This window comes from Abramis brama (assembly GCF_963993115.1).
Source record: "Abramis brama genome assembly, chromosome: 3".
Lineage (NCBI taxonomy): Eukaryota > Metazoa > Chordata > Actinopteri > Cypriniformes > Leuciscidae > Abramis > Abramis brama.
The window spans coordinates 8,354,516-8,375,399 of NC_139965.1; the positions used below are offsets into that span (position 1 = coordinate 8,354,516).

General features: G+C 38.7%; 1 protein-coding gene across 1 annotated transcript in view; it reads left to right on the forward strand.

Annotated features, from left to right (window-relative positions):
• Positions 1–1,090: 1,090 nt before the first annotated feature.
• The window catches only part of LOC311078640 (C-type mannose receptor 2-like), a gene marked incomplete at its 5' end in the record, with an annotated part of 185,577 nt that continues 165,783 nt past the window's right edge, over positions 1,091–20,884 (forward strand). The window contains one exon of the mRNA XM_084107568.1: positions 1,091–1,127. Coding sequence (XP_083963694.1) covers positions 1,091–1,127 — 37 coding nt within the window. The remainder of the gene's footprint in view (positions 1,128–20,884) is intronic.

Consider the following 20,884-nt stretch of genomic DNA (forward strand, 5'->3'; position numbering starts at 1 on the left):
ATCTGAACACAGAGGTCCACATTAATAAACAGATGTGGCCATTACGTTCATACAAAGGAATCCTATACTGCGTGCATAAGTAAGCCTTGGACTATGCAGAGATTTAAGATAGTAACAATTATTAATTATGAATTTCTTAAATAACCAAACTTCAATAATGTATGGGCAGATCCTTTCAGTGCTGCTGATGATGCAGTGAAGTGATGCTCGAGTGATCAAATATTCCAATATACATATAAGCTTTCCATCGATTCTTTCGTCCTCATTTCCTTTCCTTGCAGCGTTCGCTTGTATCCTACAGGAGTGGAGCTGAGACGCGAGGAAAGAAAACAAGGATGCACAAATAAGAAATGAGAAGCACCCATACTCTCTCAATAGTCAAACTCACTCCTTCATCTCACACACGTTTCTTTCTCTTTGACTGGAGTCTCAAACAGGGTTTTTTAAAGGCTCTCAGTAACCAGTATCACCAGTCTTCACTAATGAACTCAACCCTCATCAATCACATCATTAGTGGATCTTTGTTCAGTTCACACACAAACAGATAAAAAAGTGACCAAAAACAGAGAAACACAAACACACAATAAATTGAACAGGGATGTAACACGATTTATACAGTTCAGCAATAACATTAAAGCAGCTGCTTAGTTGTGAATGTTAAAAAATAAATTATGAATGGAAATATGATTATATTTTCTGATCAAGGTCCATGTTTATATTGACTGATATTGACTGACAATATGCAAATAAAGGAAAAGAGGTGGAAAAATTTACAACTAAGGAAGAATTAGAATATGAAAATTAGTTTCAGAGAAATAAACAAATGATGTGATGAGCTGAATGAGGGATGAGAGCAGATATAATAATCACGTAGTTTAAATCTGCAGACAGAAACATCAGACTCAGGACAGAAACACACGACCTCTAAAGTAAGAACATGTTCATTCTTCAAACACAATTACACTTTCAGATGTTAATATTGTCTCAATGATTGTGAATCGTGTTATGCTGATAAAATGTTTTTATTACATGATCATGTTAAAACTTGAGTTTTTTTTTTTTTTTTTTTCAATGTGTTTCTTCCTCAGAAATGGCCCAAACTCTATATTTGATTCTTCTTCTCATTGGTGAGTGTGTTTGTTGTTTTATTTATGGTTTATAGTTTCATCAGGTTTGACCCTGTTATGAAAAGCATTAAATCAAACGCTCTCTTTCACAGCTCTCTGCTCCGTATCTGAATGTGTTCAGCGTCAGTATCACTTTATAAACGTGTTGAAGAACTGGACTGAAGCTCAGAGATTCTGCAGAGAGAATTACACAGATCTGGCCACCGTTGACAACATGAACGACATGAACGAGCTGAAGAAGAGTGTGAATGATGAAGGTGTCTGGATTGGGCTGAATAAGGCGAGTGTTGATAAATGGCAGTGGTCTTCAGGTGAACCTGCGCTCTATCTGAACTGGAGACCTGGACCACCTGGCAGAGATGAGTGTGCTTTCATGAGAAATGGAGAATGGTATGATTATCCATGTAGTAACAGCCTGACTTTCATCTGCAATTCATCTAACAGTAAGTGCAGCTCCATCTCAATAAACATTTATTAATAAAAAGATGCACCATATAATGTGGTCATAAATGTAGAAGAGACTGTGGATATTTGTCACACTTTCAACTTTTTTTATAGAAAATAAACTGATATTGAACACATTTTGATATTTGTTGTTCATAACTGTGGGGATCTGCCATTATGAGCCTAGATAATTATATTTTCATATTTTTTACTTTATACTGTAAATTTTAAATTGAAAAATATCAAACCATTGTTTTGACAAACATACTGTAAATTGTAATGAATTAATGAATGCATAAAATTTCAACATATAATAGACGTACAGCAACTTGCCCCATCTTGATATTTATGAACAAACTCTTGTCCTGAGAACACAATTCAGTTCTTGTCTTTTCAGTGGAATTTTATTGTGTTCACTTGTTACACGTATTACAATAAATAAAATGTAATAAAAAAAAATCTTAACACAAAACCTGTAGAAATCGTCATTGTTAGATGAACTTTAACTGACCTCACAAAGACAAATTGTCCATTACAATGTGAAAAACCGATCAGACTAGAAACAAGACAAACGCTAATAGTGTTATTATTGCAACAATATTAATTTGCATGCATTATACAATTCAACTACAATTCAACCTTTTAAATTTATTTTTTTGCTGATATATTTCTAAGGACTAGTTAACAAACATTAATATGCAGTTTAACATCTTCATCTGTTTGATGTGTCTCTCATTCAGCTCTGTGTGTCTGAATACAGTATTCCAGAGAAATGTGTAACAAAAAAAGATAGAGAAATATAGTTGCAATAAAATTATCACAGAAATTCACAATGGATACTTGATGTTATATCAGCAAAATCATCATGAATATAATTTGAATATTTAATATATCATCAGCTGTAGAAACAGTCTTTGAATTAAATGTGTTTCTGATGCTTCGCTGCTCTTATTCACATTAAAAACCATAAACCAGCATAAGAATGATGAACAAACTGATTTATAAATCTATTTCCATTTGTTTTTCTTAAAGTGAACACAGGACTCGTCTTTGTCAATCAGACGAAGAACTGGAGAGACGCTCAGAGTTTCTGCAGACAGAATAACACTGATCTGGTCAGTGTGAGGAACCAGAATGAGAGTCAACAGATTCAGAAGTTCATCAATGATAGTCACATATCTAATGATGTCTGGATCGGTCTGTTCAGAGACTCATGGCAGTGGTCAGATCAGAGTAACTCCTCATTCAGAGACTGGAAGTCTAGTGAACCTAATAATGTTGGAGGAAATGAAAACTGTGCAGTTCTCAATCCGAACGCTCTGGGTCAATGGCATGACGTCCCTTGCAACCGAAACTATCCTTTTGCATGTCATGAAGGTGAGCAGATCCTCACAAACACACACAATCCATCCATCACCTCCAGATATCTTAAAGTTCACGCTACATGTCTGACATGACAGATTCCTCCACAGTGTTTGTTCTGCATGTTGTTTTTGATCAGTCTCTCTCTAGTTTTTGCTTGTGGTTTGTTTTGTGTCCAGATAAACTGATTCTGATCAAAGAGAATCTGACGTGGCCTGAAGCTCTGAGATACTGCAGACAGAATTATACGGATCTGGTCTCGGTTCAGTCAGTCGAGATTCAGCGTCGTGTGATGAATGTGGTTAAATGTGCGTCTACTGAGGCGGTGTGGTTGGGTTTACACAACTACTGCCAAATGAACATGTGGCTCTGGTTGAGCGGAGAGGTCGTGTGCTATCAGAACTGGGCTCCAGGGAACGGAACGACACCGGAAAACTGCAGCCTTACGAAGAGAAAAGGAGCAGTTCAGTCTGGAGGAGATCAGCGCTGGATCAGCCTTCCTGAGACTCACAAACTCAACTTCATCTGCAGCAGATCTGAGGAGTGAGAAGACGACAATGTTTGTGTGTTTACTTACATTCACTGTTTTCATCCATTTTCTTATTCACTTTCATGTTTATTTTGTTCTTTAGTCATTTCTGAGTGAATCTTCTAATTATATTTTAATAGTCTGTAATATTTCTCTGAGTTAATTATCATAACATAATGTGATCTTATTAAAGTTTTCTGACATCATTGAATATTCTTTAGATGTCTAAAATACTAACACAATATACGTGTGTTTTAAGAATCTCTTTTCATATCTGGTGTGTTTATGTGTCTTTATGTTTTTCACTAATCATATCTGTATCAATAACTGTTGAATATGATTCTGTGAGCAGCAGCTCTTAAGTATAATCTTTATTTGTGTCTCAGGAGAATTAAATCTGGTTTATTCTTAGAAAGGCAGAAGTGAAGTGATGTCACAATAAACTGTCAATTAAATGTAATAAATATGTTAAATGTATATTTGATTGTTGGTGTGTTTGGTTGATATTTAGGATATGATGTCACTTACAAAACATGCATATTTCAGTTTCCTGGAATAAATTAGTGGTGTGAATCTTTGGGTCGACAGCGAATCGATTTGATTCATGATTCATAGATTTTTGATTCAAGGGCAATTTTCGCAAATTCAGAATGATTAGATTCGAGACTATTTTCAAACAAGGTGTTTGCACTCTTACATGCTCCATAATATCATATAAGAAACCCATTATCCAATTATACATACTTCCTTCAACACCCACGTTTTTCTAATTAATCAAAAGCCCCTTTTTCCAAAGCATGTCATATGCATTGCTGGAAGATGCCAGTAACCAGTGAGGTTTTTGTTTTTGTTTTTATTTATTTATTGACTTATTTGTTAGTTTGTTTTAAACCAATATGGTGGCCATGATTGTTCTTACTCTAAAGTGCCCTTCGGAGGCAGATGTATCCTGTTTGGGACAGTTTTCAAATGTTGTTCACCTTCAACACTCCAAATACACAGCGGTGACGATAGACGTGAGAACCAATCAAGACGCTGCGCTGCAGGCTGTGGCAGGACGACATAATTAATCCAAAATCGAACCACTGAGGTTTGTGTGCAGCTTCTTTATCGTAATGGCGCTCGCTTATGCAAATGAGCCAATGGTTTCATGAGGGGAGATGGATTCAAATGAGGGAGGACATGATTCGAAAAAGAAAAAAAAAAACTTAAATTGCGACCTGCTCTTCAAATAAAGCAATCAAATTAACTCAGAATACTTTGAATAGTGCACATGAATCATGTGGACTACTTTTTACACTATGTTTATGAGTTGACATTTACATTTCACACTTAAATCAAAGATTGTTTAGAGAGATATAAGTGAGAGAAATAAATTTGATTTCTTATAAAGTCTTCTTTGGGAGGATCAACGGGAACTGGTGACTCCAGGACGGTACCGAAGACCAGGGCGGAGCAGATTGTGAAGGCGGAGACGACATGGCAGAGACGACCCTTTGTTTCCTTTCCGTAGGAGCCCGTTATGATCACTATGGCCGAGGACGTATAGCCCCCTGAACGGGCGGTCTCAGCGGGAAACTCCAGGCTGGGACGAAGGGTTATCTCTGGAGCGGGCAGAGAGATGGCTGCTGGAGGTGTTGATAGTCCTGGGGAGTCGGAGATCATGTTTTCGTTGTCCTCAACGACTCCCACAGGGAGGATCCGCACACCCACAAGACACAGTCGGCGTACTCGATGAAAGGAAGGTGATCCTTTCCCAACAGCAGCATCTGGCCGAGTATATCGTCAATCCTGCTCCAGAAATGCTGTTTTAGAGTTTCATCTTCCCAGCGCGCCTCGTGATAAAGTTCGAGATAATCATCCACCTAATCCTCCAGTGACCGGCCATTCTGTGAAACGCAGTCTTCCTTGTTCATTTTGTAGGTCAGTTATTCTGTCCCAAATTAGATCCAGTGAAGATGATGATAACCGAAAGTAGTGATGTTACGTCTGGCACAGACGCTCTGAAGCTTGCTTCAAACTCGAACGGTCCTTGCAATGAACCACTGCTTCGGAGCTTGTATCATTACGTCACTAGTCACGTGAAAATGACTTCTGAAGCAAACACACTGGTTCACTCCTGTAGTGAACCACCTGACTGCTTTGACAGCCCAATCCAGTGTTGACAGGTTTGAAACCTGGCGGCTGTATTTCTTATAAAAGTGAAGGTAAAAAAAAACTATAGAAACCATTACAGAAATTCTGTTGGATTTAATGGTTTTCATGGGAATTTTATTGGTTGTAATGGAAATTATAGTGGTCTCGTGGGTCTCTACTGATATGTGTTGGGTTGTATTGGTGGAGGCATTAAATCCTAATGGAATATGTCCCAAACACACTACAAAAAAGAATTCTGTAGTGGTTTAAATGGTAAAAGCCAATGGTTCCTATTTTAATATAAACCATTAGAATTTCTGTGATGGTTTCCAACTTTTTTTAAGCTGGTCTGATCTTCTGTCCTTGTCTAAAGAAATAATTACACACACACATCATACTCAATGTTTTATTATCAAGGTGAACACATGAAATTAATCAGTATCTGTAAAATTCACCTACATAAATGAGTTTCACAGCACTAACACTGTTTCAGCTTTGATCGCCTCGGTAAACACGTCATAAACGGGGCGTTAACATATAAGCCTACTTGCATTTTATGGTTGTCAGCTTTGTTGCATTACATTTACTTCACCAGGAGATGGTGCTGCAATTTCTATCTGAATAAAGCTTCGAGTAATGAACCATTTTCGACACAATTGTATCAGAAAGCAATAATGCTTCGAAACGCTTCATTTGGCCATCACTAATCGAAAGGTAGCAAGTTTGATTAAAAGGTAACTCAAAATAACAACTGCCATGCGAGACAGCGTGCAACGCACAAACAGTGTGCACTTAACACAAACAATAACCAACCCTGAACATCTTCTTCTTCTTCTTCTTTAGTTTTTAATGGCGGCTGGCAAACCAACTTAACGGTGCATTACCGCCACCGACTGGACTGGTGTGTGAATCAGGAGATATTGGAACTCAACTTAAAAAAAAAAAAAAAAATTAAATCCTTTTTTCTAAATCTGTGTCTCTCAGAAACTTAATAACATATTGATAAATGTTACTGGATGTTTTCCCTAATAAACCTTGCATTGTAAAATTATTCTGATTGACCATTCTAAGAGACTGAAAAAGCTGGTTTCTTTCTTGGCTGTACTTTGTGCAATGAAATAAAATTTGCTCTACAGTTTCTAAATGATTACAATGTTGGCATTTCCCTGTTGGATGTTTCCCTATTATCTTCAATGAAGAATTGAGCCCGGTGTGTCCTATTCTTAACCGTGTAATTATACTTTCCTCTCTTCTACTCCTACACTCTGTCCTTCCTATATCTACTTCTGGTTGTATATTATATAAATGTCTCCCATTTTCATGACCCACCCAATACTCCTGCCATGTTGATCTTGCATATGCTTTAATAAACATTTTAGCTTCAGATTTACTATATGGTACTTGTAATATTCTATTGTGTTTCAGTGTTTGTTTTGCAAGTTTATCAACCTCCTCATTCCTTTTCACTCCTACATGTGCAGGTACCCAAAGAAACCTGATTTTTAAATCCTTTGCATTTAACTTATATAAAACCATACAAATCTTATGAATTATATCATTTCTTACAGATTTCCCAGATTTCATGCTTTCTACCAACCCTGAACATAGAACAGAGATGAACTTAAATACACTGATGAACAATCAAGACAAGCTGATAACGATGATCGCTGGCAGGTGCGGGTAATGGTGGAGTGAGTGCAGGTGTGAGCCGAAGAGGATGATGGGACATGTAGTGCAGACGGTGACTAACAGATGACAGTGACAGTGACATGTTGTTTTTTGTTTCTGTTATTGTTTCTGTTTGTTTTCCAATTGTAATGTGATATGCAACTGCAATTGCTCATTGTTATGTTTCTTTATTATCCCCAAGGGGCAATTTATTCCACAGCAGCCATTGGCACAGCCAACACATAAATACAGTAAAAGATACAACAAAATGAAAAAATAAAGAACACAGTTAACCCATAGATGTCATCCTGGAAAAGTTACAAATTACAATGTTTAGAGCTGGTTCAAGTATTTAACAGCTAATGGTACAAATGATCCTGTGTATCGATTTGACTTTGCCTTTCTAGAGAAGGCAAACCTTCTCCCTGACGGCAAGAGCCGAAACTCTGCGTGTAGAGGGTGATAAGGGTCTGCCAAAATGGCATTTGCCCTCTGGACACACCTAATCTGGTAGACCTGGCTCAGATCATTAAGATTGACACCAGTGATCTTCCGACACTGTTTAACAAAGCTTCCCAGCCTATTCTTTCTAATCAAATTAAGATTGCCGAACCAGCAAATTATTGAAAATGTGAGAATTGACTCAACAAATGATGAATAAAACATTTTCATAAGTGAACTTTCAACATTAAAACTCCTCAGTTTCCTTAAATAAAACAGTTTTTGATTAACCTTTTTGCAGATCCTATCTGTGTTGGCCTCAAAGGTCAGTTTATCATCCAGTATAATTCCCAGGTACTTATACTGACTGACAGTCTCCACTGCTGAGCCATTTATAACGGTACATGGCAAGGCAGGTGGTTTCCTACGGAAGTCAAACCGCATGTCTTTGGTTTTTGCGACATTTAACTGTAGGAATGACTCCTCGCACCATTCTATAAAACTGTCCAAGACTGGACCATGGCCCACCTCATGGTCCTGCAGAAAACTAAGTATCACTGAATCATCAGAATATTTGATTATGAATGATGATTCAGAAGTACTGCGACAGCGATTTGTATACAATACAAATAACAATGGCGATAAGACACACCCCTGGGGTGATCCAGTAGAGCACACCAGGGCCTTAGACAAGGTGCCATTTACACGTACTCTCTGTGGCCTCCTAGTCAGCCAGCCAACCAACCAACATATAGTACCAACATCTATTGCAGGAATTTCAGAGAGCCTCTGAGCAAGAATATGGGGCTGCATGCAATTAAAAGCTGATGAGAAATCAATAAAAGTAGCCAGTACATGTGTCTTTGTGCCCTCTAAGTGCCCCGTAACACGGTCCAGCAGTGTTGCTGTAGCATCCTCCACCCCTTTGCCTGCCTGATATGCAAATTGGAGTGGGTCAATAATATTCTGTGACATAGCAAGCAAGCTCTTCTTCACAATCTTTTCTAGCTCTTTCATGACTAATGACGTAAGAGCCACAGGGCGGTAATCGTTCAGTCCCTTAGGTGATGGAATCTTAGCCACAGGAACAATAATTGATTCTTTCCATAATGCAGGAACATCCATCTGAGCTAAGGAAAGCTTGAAAATACAAGAAAAGATATCACATAAAAATAAACCACAATTTTTGAGCAGGCGGCCACAAACGCCGTCAGGCCCGGGACTTTTTCTCTGGTCAGTCCCCTCCAAAATTCTACAGACATCCATTTCACTAATCTGAATTTTACTGCCCTCAGGAGCCTCCCTAAATTTAGACAAATCCTCAGAGAAATCATGACAGTCAAATCTCACATAGAATTGGTTCAACTCCTACTTTATCTTTAAACCTTTTTTTGGCCAGCTTTATCTCTTTCTTAACCAGTTTATGGGCCTCACATTGCTGGTGAATATTACCCTGACGGAAAGCTAACTTCTTCTGATTAAGGACACTTTTAAGGGATTTACTAACCCAAGGTTTGTTATTTGGATATATTCTAATTGTCTTCTTGGGAATAATAATATCTTGCATGTGTAGTACATAACTTGGTACAGTATCAAGCAATTCATCCAAGTCATTACAAGCATATTTAAAAACATCCCAATTAGTGTTATAAAAACAACCATTTAGTTATTTAATGGCACTCTCTGTCCAAAGAGCAACCTCTTTGTGTTCAATCTTCCCTCTCTTTAGGGCTGGCTGATAGACAGGGGCTAGAAGAACACAATTACGGTCAGAGGATCCTAACGAAGCCATTGCATATGATTTATACGCCCCTTTTATAGTGCCATAACACAAGTCTAGCACTTTGCCATGTCTAGTTGGACAATTTACATATTGGTAGAAATGACTGAGGGGCTTTTTAAGACAGCAAGAGTTAAAATCCCCCAAAATAAAATGTGGAGCATCAGGAGAAATACTCTGCAAACGATGCACAAGTTTGACAATGGTGGATGTGGCGTCTGCCAAACTGGCTTTAGGATGGATGTACACCACCGTCAAAAATACTTGCGGAATTTCACGTGGCAAGTAGAATGGACGCAGTGAAATAGATAAGAGTTCAATATTGGAAGTGCAGATCGATTCTCTCACTATGACTGTCTTACACCAGCGTTGATTGACATACAGGGCCACGCCCCCTCCCTGTATCTTTCCGGTCAGCTGCTCATCACGATCGAGCCGGATAGGTTGACCAAAGCCATCGATTTCATAGTCGTGGCTCGGATACTGATCTTTCAACCAGGTTTCAGTCAAAGCAATCACACACGCGTTTTTATATTCAGGAATACTCTTAACATGTGCCTGCAGCTCGTTGATCTTATTCCTCAGTGACAGCACGTTTCCTAAAATAATAGAAGGCAGTGGCAGGCGACGAAGCCCTCGCCTGTGTAGTCTGTCGCACTCCTCCTCTTCGGCCCCGCTTCCGCTTTCGTCCAGCGGACCGCTGCCGGCTGCCTCCGGTCCAGTGTCTATATGACAAGTGTAGCCACACTTGCCCTCCTCCTTCCCGGCCGCGCCTCCTCGCTCGCACCGCTGTCAACACATCCAAATTTGCAGCTCCGTGACTATAGATCTCCGGCAGAATGCAGCTGGGTATCGGCAAAGTCCCGACAGCTGATTTGCCGCACCCTATGAGAAAGTATTGGAAGTATTGGAGCCTACACGGCTGGTTGTTTGCTCCATAACACTGGACATTTGTTTGGAAGCTCAAGGTGGTACCAAAAGTGACAATGTTCATAAGCAAAGCATTCATAAATTCCATGATGATTTCACGCAGTTAAAAAGTGTCAAAGAATGTTAAAAAGTTAAAAACACCATGCGCACGACGGTAAAAAAAAAAACATGAATAGACAAATACACGCAGACCCAACCACTGCTGTTCGTCGCTGCAATGCAGCGCCGCTTCCGCCTTTGGACTACTTTTCTTGGACTGAGCAAAGGTCTATTGTCCATTTATGTATGAACTGATTGTTTGTTCTTTACTGTTGTTGTGAAGCGTCCTTGAGCTTGGGAAAGGTGCTATATAAATTAAACAAATTATTATTATTATTATTATTATTATTATTATTATTATTATTATTATTATTATTATTATTATATGGAGTTAGTCTGAGCCGTCCATTAATATACAGCTATTATGTGAGTGGCTTGACAAAAAGACAAAACAAAGCTGTCTAATGTGCATTAGAAAAATGTTCTTGACCATTCAGAAACGAATTAATGCTGTCACGTAAAAAATCTGCTTTACGGTAAATTTAAAAAAATTCTAACATTGAAATAAAAATGTAAAGCCTGTACAAATACTAGAAATCGTGAAATAATTGGGAATCATTAGACAAACAGTACATTTACTTTATCGATTATAACCTTAATGTCGTTTTGGTAGCTTGGCTGCTTTCTTATAAAGGTCCAGAAGTTCAAGTTTTCGTCAGGTGTGTGATGTTTTTTTTTATTTTTTATATTCTTAATCCAGATTGTTTTAATCAAATCCACAAATTTGTTTGAAGAACCAATTCAGCCAGAGATCAGGTCTGGTATCTGTCAAATCATCTGATGTATTGAGTAAGTTACGAAGAACGGACCCCTGTTCTGTTGCCTAGTTTTAATAATTTGTCTCCTTGGTTATTTTGTTTAGGTAGCCACACCTGTTTCTCTTTTCGCTTTTCTGGTTTGGTCTTGCATTTAATCTGCTCACTTTCACTCAGTTATTGTCTGGACTTGTTGTTGTATGTTTCGTGGATTCACCTTTTGCACCATTTTTGTTGCTGTTTTGTTACCAATTTATGGATGAGTTCGAAAGGCAAAGACCTGGACTGAAGCTCAAAGATTCTGCAGAGAGAAATACACAGATCTGGCCACTGTTGACAACATGAACGACATGAACAAGCTGAAGAAGAGTGTGAATGATGGAGGTGTTCAGTATATCTGGATTGGGCTGCAGAGGACGAGTGTTGATAAATGGCAGTGGTCTTCAGGTGAACCTGCGCTCTATCTGAACTGGGGATCTAAACAACCTGAAGGCAGAGATGAGTGTGCTATGATGAATGGGAATGGAGAATGGAATTATTATTCATGTAGTATTAGCGTGACTTTCATCGTATCAATACAGAGTTCTTCCATTCGGCCTAGCACTGTCTCCTCGCACCTTCACGAAATGCATGGATGCTGCTCTTTCTGCTCTGTTCTAGTGTGAACAGACAATACGTCGGTGGTCTCATACATAAATAGACAGGGGGACTGAGATCGCGCCCTCAATGCAAATTGGCACATCAGGTTCTTCTGTGGTCCCAGGGCAAACTTCTCTCAGTCAGAGCTATGTTTATTCTTGGGGACGAAAATGTGGGAGCAGACATCCTGTCGAGGCAGGGGCAGAGGCCCAGGGAATAGAGACTCCCGAGACGGTGGAGTTAATATGGAGGGAGTTTGGTCAGATTTAAAGTGGATCTGTTTGCCTCTCACGATAACACCCACTGTCCGCTCTAGTTTTCCCTCACTCACCCAGCTCCCTTGGGACTTGATGCCATGGTGCAGGCGTGGCCGAGGCAACACACTTTTATTAGCCCCGGGTCCAGTGGACCCGAACATCCTGTGTGTAATAAAAATGTGTAGGGGGGTGTACAGTGTGTGGTCATTGAAAATGTGTTCTGATATATATTCTTCACAGAAAATGAGCCAAGGCCAAAGAGTCTGAGTTTAAAAAAATAAATAATCGTATAATTTTTCTTTTGATAAAAAATTAAAACGGGTCTGTACACTCTGTACTTGTCTCTCTTTTATTGAGTTTCATGTATTAATCATGTCTTTACATTAGAAATGACTGGATGAATGTGAATCAATGAGCACCAACATTATGTGCCTCAGCTATTTTAACTCTTTTATTTTTTTTATCAACACTTGAATGTGGATAAGTTTAATAAAAAAGCTAAATTTTGAGCAAAAGCTGAGAAAATCACAATTGGATCGGATTCAACAAGATGATCAAAACACAGATGAAGTAGATCGAGTCAAACATCCCCAAAGCTTCACAGTCCTAAAGCTCATCCTGGGTCAACATTTTATTCAGTAACATTAGGCAGTTTTGATTTATATGCTGTTTAATGTTGGTTATCCCATAATTTTACATGTGCATATTACATATGATATTGCTTATTTCTGCATATTCTTCGCATGTGTTTTGATCTGGAGATTCTTACTCTAAGATGTGTAATAGCGCCCCCTACAGTATAACAGTGAAAACACGGAAACACGGAAAATTCCGTCAAAGACAAGGAAGGAGTGAGGGTGGGGTATGAAATAATCCTTTTGTGCTAAACATAAAACAACGTGTCAAAAACAGCAGCTCAAATAAACTTGTACAACCAGCAATCAGCAATCTCTTGACTGATTCTTCAACATCACAAAATGGTCATTAAATTACAAAATCCAACACGCATTAAATTATAATTCATAAATATTGAGGTTGCATGGCTGTGTCCCAATTTATATGCCGTCAATCTTTGAATGAAGTCTTTGAAGGGTTGTAGCATCACTGTGTTAGGGGGTTAACAGTTTAGGACCCATGGACCAGATGTTTGAAAGAAGACCCGGAGTCAGAATTATAAAATATTGAAGAAAAGTTTTACTGAAGATAGTTTGCAGTTTCATCAGCAGAAGTCACCTTCAAGACTCACACAGGAGTTCGTAGGCCGCCCCGCTTACAGTTACAAAGATCACAGCAGTTACACCATTTCCAAGGTCTAAGCTACGTCATTGCTTACAGGTTGAATGATTCTCATTGGCTAAGAAATAGATAAACATAGTAATTTTCCACACATATACAGATAGACTGAAGCATATCTCCATAGATTATGCCGCTAACACTCGGTCCCTGAAGTTAGGCACGTCGTGACCTTCCAGGTCGCAGATTTGGGTTGCTGGGTGCCAGCATGTCTCGAACAACAACTCAGTCAATCTCCAACAATGCCAGTGGTTCCTTAACCTGTAAGCAAGAACACACACACCAACACACAGCTTTTCCAAGGTTGGATTTGGCCAGACTCTAACTATAATCTTTGAAACTTTAGTCTAAATGGAAAGTAAGGCTTTAACTGAGAAATGGTCCCTTAAACTATTGGCTTCAATGACCCCTATGTGTTTTAACACGTTGAAGATCTTTCTCAAACACAAAACCAGTCCCTATTTAATTTCTGGAAATATCAAATACTGACATTAAAGAATACATGAAAAAAACATTTCAGTAATCACACTGGTAACTTCAATAACAAAATAAAAATCTTCAGAGAAGTAATTCAACTCATGTGATATTTAGAAGGAAAAATATTGATTAATACCTTGATTATAATCACTCATTACATATACATTGAAGCAGCAGTGGATTCCAATCCACCCCCTTCAACTGAGGCACGAAGTCCGTCCCATTTTAAAGGCTCCTTTGAATAAGGCCTACAGATGCGTCTTTCTTTCCCCAGGCCGTGAAGGACAGAACGAGTGGATCCTTCACAGACTATCCCAAGATTCATTGCACACCGGTGACTAGTGGATTCTTTCAAAGAAAAGGTCAGGTTGTGCTTTTGTGGCAACCAATGATTCAGGCTCAAATATCAATATTGTGTTTTAAATGACTTAAATAGCTTGTAGTTAATGTTAAAAGACATAGACTTTATTAAAAACTAAAAATGTTGTTAAAATAACAGGCTAAGTTTCGTGATGTCACAGATCTGAGCCACTGTACTTGCTCTGTTGCATTTGTTATGTGATGAGAGTTAAAACTTGCGCTAACATTTAATTTTGTTTAGGGAGCAAAGAGCAGATGCTCAGTTTATTAAAGTGCCCCTATTATGCTATTTTAAAGGAACACGCCAACTTTTTGGGACTTTAGCTTATTCACCGAATCCCCCAGAGTTAGATAAGAACATACATACCCTTCTCATCTCCGTGCGTGCCGTAACTCTGTCTGGCGCACCCACCGCTAGCCTAGCTTAGCACAGAGACTGGAGGTAAACGGCTCCAGCTAGCATACTGCTCCCAATAAGTGACAAAATAATGCCAACATTTTCCTATTTACATGTTGTGATTTGTATAGTCACAGCGTGTACAAATAACAAGGTCACATGAGACACAGCCATCTTCTAACCGTATACATACTGGGCGGAGTGATCCAAAGCAGCTTCGTAATAAACACAGTTTTAGGTAAATAGTGGCCCGCAACTGATTAGCAGAAGTATTTCAGTAAGACAGTGATAACATGAGTTAGCCAGTTAGCAGGAGACCTACACAATATAAAACTCAAAACTAAGTATTTTGAACACCATCTTTCAAGAGCAAGCGGTTTGCGAATCCTGCATTGAACTCCGAGATTTGAGAAGCAGTCGTCAGTAAAATAAAGGGAACACAGCAAAAATTTAGGATTATACTTCTGTCGTATCATGGTTAAGATGAATTTTAACCACTGATTCTTCACATGCTCGTCCTTGGGCAGTGAAAAAAACCTGGCTTTACTTTACACATTATAGAGCAGCGTCTTCTCGACATGATGCTCTCCAGTATACACAGGAATCAGCTGCAGGTTTGAGGTTCAAGTTTTCCCTGGTGTCTGCGCACACAATAAGTGGGCACACTGTTAATTATTTGACTGTAAATTTACAATAAATTGCAGTTACCAGTTGCATGACTTTCACAGTAAGTTACTGTAACATTACATTACAGTAAATAACTGTGAAATGACAGCTGTTTACTGTGACTTCACAATAATTATGCCGTCATATTACTGTAATTTAACAGTAAGCTGCTGTAGAATTACTGTATTTAACTGAATATCTACATTACTGTGATTTAGCATAAATGATGGACCAAACAAAACTGATAAAAACAATGGTTTAACTTTTATTTTTTAGAAGAAAAATACATTTTAATAACAGGAATAAACACTGGGTAACAGAAATGAACACTGGGTAACATGAATGTCTGTCAATATGTGTGTGCATGTGTTTACTATGTGATAATGGTACTTGAAAAATACAATTTAATAACAGGAATAAACACTTGGTAATAGGAATGTGTGTCAATATGTGTGTGCATGTGTTTATTATATGATAATGGTACTTCACAACGTAGGAGCTGAAAAGAGAAAGAAGGAGAGCGAGACGAGAGAGTGAGAGAGGGAAGAAAAGACAAAAAGGTGGGAAAAGAGAGGGTTGCCGGTGTCTCGCTCCTTCCCTTGCAGCTGGCACCTGCATAGTATGGGTTCTGTCCACTATCTACAAAAGATAAGAAAGACAAAAAGTTTAAGTTACTCTGTGGTGGACTGGCTACCTGTAAGTACTCTCTGAACTCTCATTAGAGTATCAGTAGACTGCTTGTTTGCAAGGAACTTCCGGCGGTGGCGCGGTACTGCTGCGACCCGGACTCTTGTTTCAACCCGTAGCTTTTTTGTGTTTTTAATGTTGTTTTGTGTTTTTAAGAGTGATACTGTCGGGGATTTTAGACGTTTAAAAACCCCGTGGAAGTGTGTATATGTATAGTCGACACAATGACGACCTTGGAAAAGCTTTTATTGGTACTTTTCATTGCGGAACTCCTCCGGCCATGCCAAACCAAAGGAAACAGTCTGGCGCTGTCATACACCAGAGTTGAGCAGCTGGCCCTTCGTGCTGCGGGAGACCATCCACCGCCCGACCTCATCGAGGATATACGGTCCTCGGACCCGAATTCGGAGAAGAGGAAAGAGAGGAGGTATCCGAAGGAGAGGTAACAGGCCACCGCTACCCTCCATGATCCTCAGTAATGTGAGATCTTTGAAAAGGAAAATGGACGAGCTACGGATTAACGCTTCAGCCTGCTATGAATACCGCGAGTCATCTATGGTGTTCACGGAGACATGGCTGCGTCCCGATGTTCCTGACTCACTGTGTGAGGTGGAGGGTTTCTCTTTCATTCGCTCCGACAGGAGTGAGACGTCGGGTAAAGACAGAGGCGGAGGTATTTGTGTTTTTATCAATGATAAATGGTGCAGGCAATATACATTGCAAAAAAGTATTTGTAATCCCGACATCGAATTAATGTGCTTGAGCCTAAGACCCCTGTATCTGCCCAGAGAGTTTGGCAACATCATCCTCTGCAGTGTGTATGTCCCTCCAAGTGGGAACGCCGCAAACGCTGCGGCACACATTACTGACTGTGTACATCAACAGTTACTGCGCACTCCGGAGGCCGCGGTTGTTATTCTAGGGGATTTTAATCACTGCAAACTGGAATTGTCACTCCCGGGATTTTCACAGTACGTTAAATGTGGTACAAGAGAGGATAGAATCCTTGATAAGTGTTATTGTAATGTGAAGAATGCTTATGTGAGCAGGGCTAAACCCCCGTTGTCAAATTCGGACCACAATGTAGTACATCTCATTCCTACTTACAAAACTGTTTTTAAAAGCAGTAAACCATACACCAAGACTGTTAAGGTGGACGATCAGCATAGAGTCCCTTAAAGGCTGCTTTATGCTAGTATTTTTCATGAACTGGACGTGGATAAAGCGGCAGAGACGGTTACGGATTTTATAAAATTTTGTGTGGACAATGTTATACCTCAAAAAGAAATAATTATGTATCCTAATAATAAACCATATATAACTAAGGAGGTTAAAGACTGCATCAACTGTAAGAAATTGGCATTTAAGAACCAGGACAGAGCACAACTGAAAATCGTGGAAGCTGAGCTTAATCATTTGCTCAGGAAAGCCAGGAGGAGACATAAAGAACTAATCGAACAGAGTTTTAGAGAAAAGAAATCAAAAAATGTATGGGACACGATGAAGGCAATCACGAATATGACACCGGCTCAAAAACGTATCAGCACTTCAGATGACCTGCAAAGAGCTAATGAACTGAATGACTTTTATCTGAGATTTGAAACTCGGGACTTCTCTTTTGAAGGGAAGAATATTTTAGAGACAATTTCTGTCACAGAGCAGGATGTAAGGCTGGTGATAGAACCCGAGGCGGTAAGATTGCATTTTAAAAACTTATGTACTAAGAAGGCAACAGGACTGGATGGAATATACGCATTTTTGTTAAAGACATGTGCAGATGAGCTGACACCTGCATGGTTTCCAATCTTTCAAAAATCAGTAGATTCGAACGTCATACCCACTCTGTGGAAGAAATCAGTAATTACACCGGTGCCTAAAAAACCATGCCCAAAGGTGAATAATGATTTCAGGCCTGTGGCGTTAACTTATATTGTTATGAAAATGTTTTGAGAGGATAATGGTGTCATTTCTTAAACAAGATGTTGGTGCGTTTTTGGATCCGTTTCAGTTTGCTTATAGGCAGGGGCGCGGCACAGACGATGCTATCAATAGCATTTCACACCTGGTCAGTAAACACCTCGAAGACCCCAAAGCCTACGCACGTATTTTATTTGTTGATTTTAGTTCGGCTTTTAACACTCTACAGCCTTATATGCTTATTCAGAAACTGAAACACATGAATGTTAATTATTTTATTCTTAACTGGTATTTTTTCATTTTTAACAAACCGTACTCAACAGGTTAAAGTGAATAATGCTCTTACGGAGCCCAGGCCAATCAGCACTGGCGTCCCGCAGGGCTGTGTCAGCTCGCCAGCCCTTTTTACATTATATACTAACGATTGCCTTAGACTCCATACTGATAATTACATTATTAAATTCTCCGATGATACAGCAATCCTTGGCCTTATGCATAAAGATAAAAGTCCAGCCACGTATCATACAGAAATTGAGGAATTTGTTCAGTGGTGCGATGATAATTATCTTGTGCTAAACGTAACTAAGACTGAGGAGATGGTGTTTGACCCAAAAGCCATAGGCAATACCAGGCCTGTAGTAATTAACAATGTACCCATTACTCAGGTTAGCTCTTACAAGTACCTGGGTGTCCATATTGATAATGCACTGACCTGGAAGGACCATGTAAATACTGTCTGTTCCAGACTCCAGCAGAGGATGCATTTTTTACGGAGACTTAGATTGTATGGAGTAGAACAAAAATGTATGTTGTTGTTCTATCAAGCAATATTAGAGAGTATTTTAAAGTACGGTATTACAAGCTGGTACGGTAACCTGACAGTACAATCAAAATCACAGATCGCTCGTCAAGTAAAGACAGCTATGAAGATTATGGGGGTCAAAAACTATCTGCCCCCCCAGAAAATCTATGAGCAGTCGGTTATCAGACAGGCACAAAAAATAGTTTCTGACCCGACCCACATTCTTCATCCAGAATTTCAGCTTTTACAATCTGGTAGAAGATTTAGAGTTCCTAAATGTAGGCTAAACCGTTATAAAAATTATTTTTTTACCTATGTCTATTAAGCTCATTAACTCTAATATGTAGGTGTGTGTAATATGTTCTTCTTGCAATCTGTAGGCTTTTGGGGTGTGCAATATGTTGGTTGTTGAGGTGTGTGATATGTCATTTGTGCGATTTGTAGGCCATAGAGAATGTGCAATATGTCAGTTGTGTATTTCTGTAGGCCAGATAGAGTGTGCAATACATAAGTTGTATATCGTAGGGGTACTATGAGTGTGCAGTATGCCAATTATGTATTATATAGGCCTAGTGGAATATATCAGTTGTGTATTTTATGGGTACTATGGAGTGTGCAGTATGCCAATTGTTTATTTTATGGGCCTTAGGGAAAGTGCAATATGTCAGTTGTGTATTTAATGGGTGCTATGTGTTTTTGTGTGCAATATGCCAGGTTTTAATTAAGTAACAGTTTTTAAGTTTTATAAGTGCCAATGGAAGGCGTTAATGTGTCTACTACTATACATACGTACCTATTTAAATGTATATGAGAGAATGTTTGGGAGAGGATGTGCTAAGGAAATGTTCATTCTTTTTGTAAATTGTCTTTTGTGTTGTCTCTGTAAAGCTACGGAATGGACAGAGTCCAAAACAAATTTCCCTTTGGGGACAATAAAGTATATCTTAATCTTAATCTTAAGTATGGTACTCGCATGGTAAAATAATCCTAAAATGTCTACAATTTAAGTAATTACAATTGTAAAACTCATGATAAATCAGATAAATCATGTGAATAGTACTATATCAATTAATATTAAATCAACAAACCAGAGGACTCTACTCACTCCTGTTACTTTTGCTCAGTCCTGTTATTTTTCATATAACAGGAGTAACAGGACTGAAAGTAACATGATTGAGGTTAAGCAAAAATGACATGACATGTGCATAGTAATGCAACTCAGCAGCCAGTAATGTGATGTAAATTTACACTTAAAACTATTATAAAGTACTGTAAATTTGACGTTTTTATTCTAACCCATCAATAACCTCTAACATTGAAAAGGCATGTTTAATTCAAATAAACGTAAGAACAATGAACACATTTTGCAGTAGGGCTGGGTATTGACACAAATTTCACAATTCGATTCGATTTCGATTCACAAACTTGCAATTCGATTCGATTTCGATTCAATATTGATTATTTTGGATTTCAGGTACAATACATGGCACATTTTCTCAAGGAAAACAAATCTCTTAACTAATGCTGTAAACTATGGGAGTCAGTTGTAGCCTATAGGCTTCATTAGCCTACTATAATATTGAAGTTACAAATTAACTGATTTGTATACAAACACTTAAATTACACTTTTATTTATTTTTACAATAATAAAGTTATATGAAATATAAACATTTAAATGGTGGCTGTCATAAAAACCTGCCAGATTTATTCAAACATGCATTAAAAATTGAAGAACATTAAAAATTATAATGAATATGTAATATGGTGCATATATTTAGCAAAATGCTCCTCTCTAGAGTTAATTTTTCTAGCTGACTAACGAGTTTATGGTCACTGGATATGGTTTTTCTGAGGTAAATGTGACGTTACATGACATTGTTTACAAGCTGATTTACTGACATCTTTCCACGGTTGAAACACTGGTTGAGTGATTCCATGTCACATGATATGGATTTCGATAAGTTGTACTCTACCTTTTAACACACTTTCAGATACTCATTCATGTTTATTTTGCACTGTAACTGGTGTTATTAAGGCGGAAGAGAAGATCATATGCGCTCCGCACTGCTGCTTCTCTTCAGCTGAGCCAGAGCGATCTCACGCCACAGCGCCAAAACG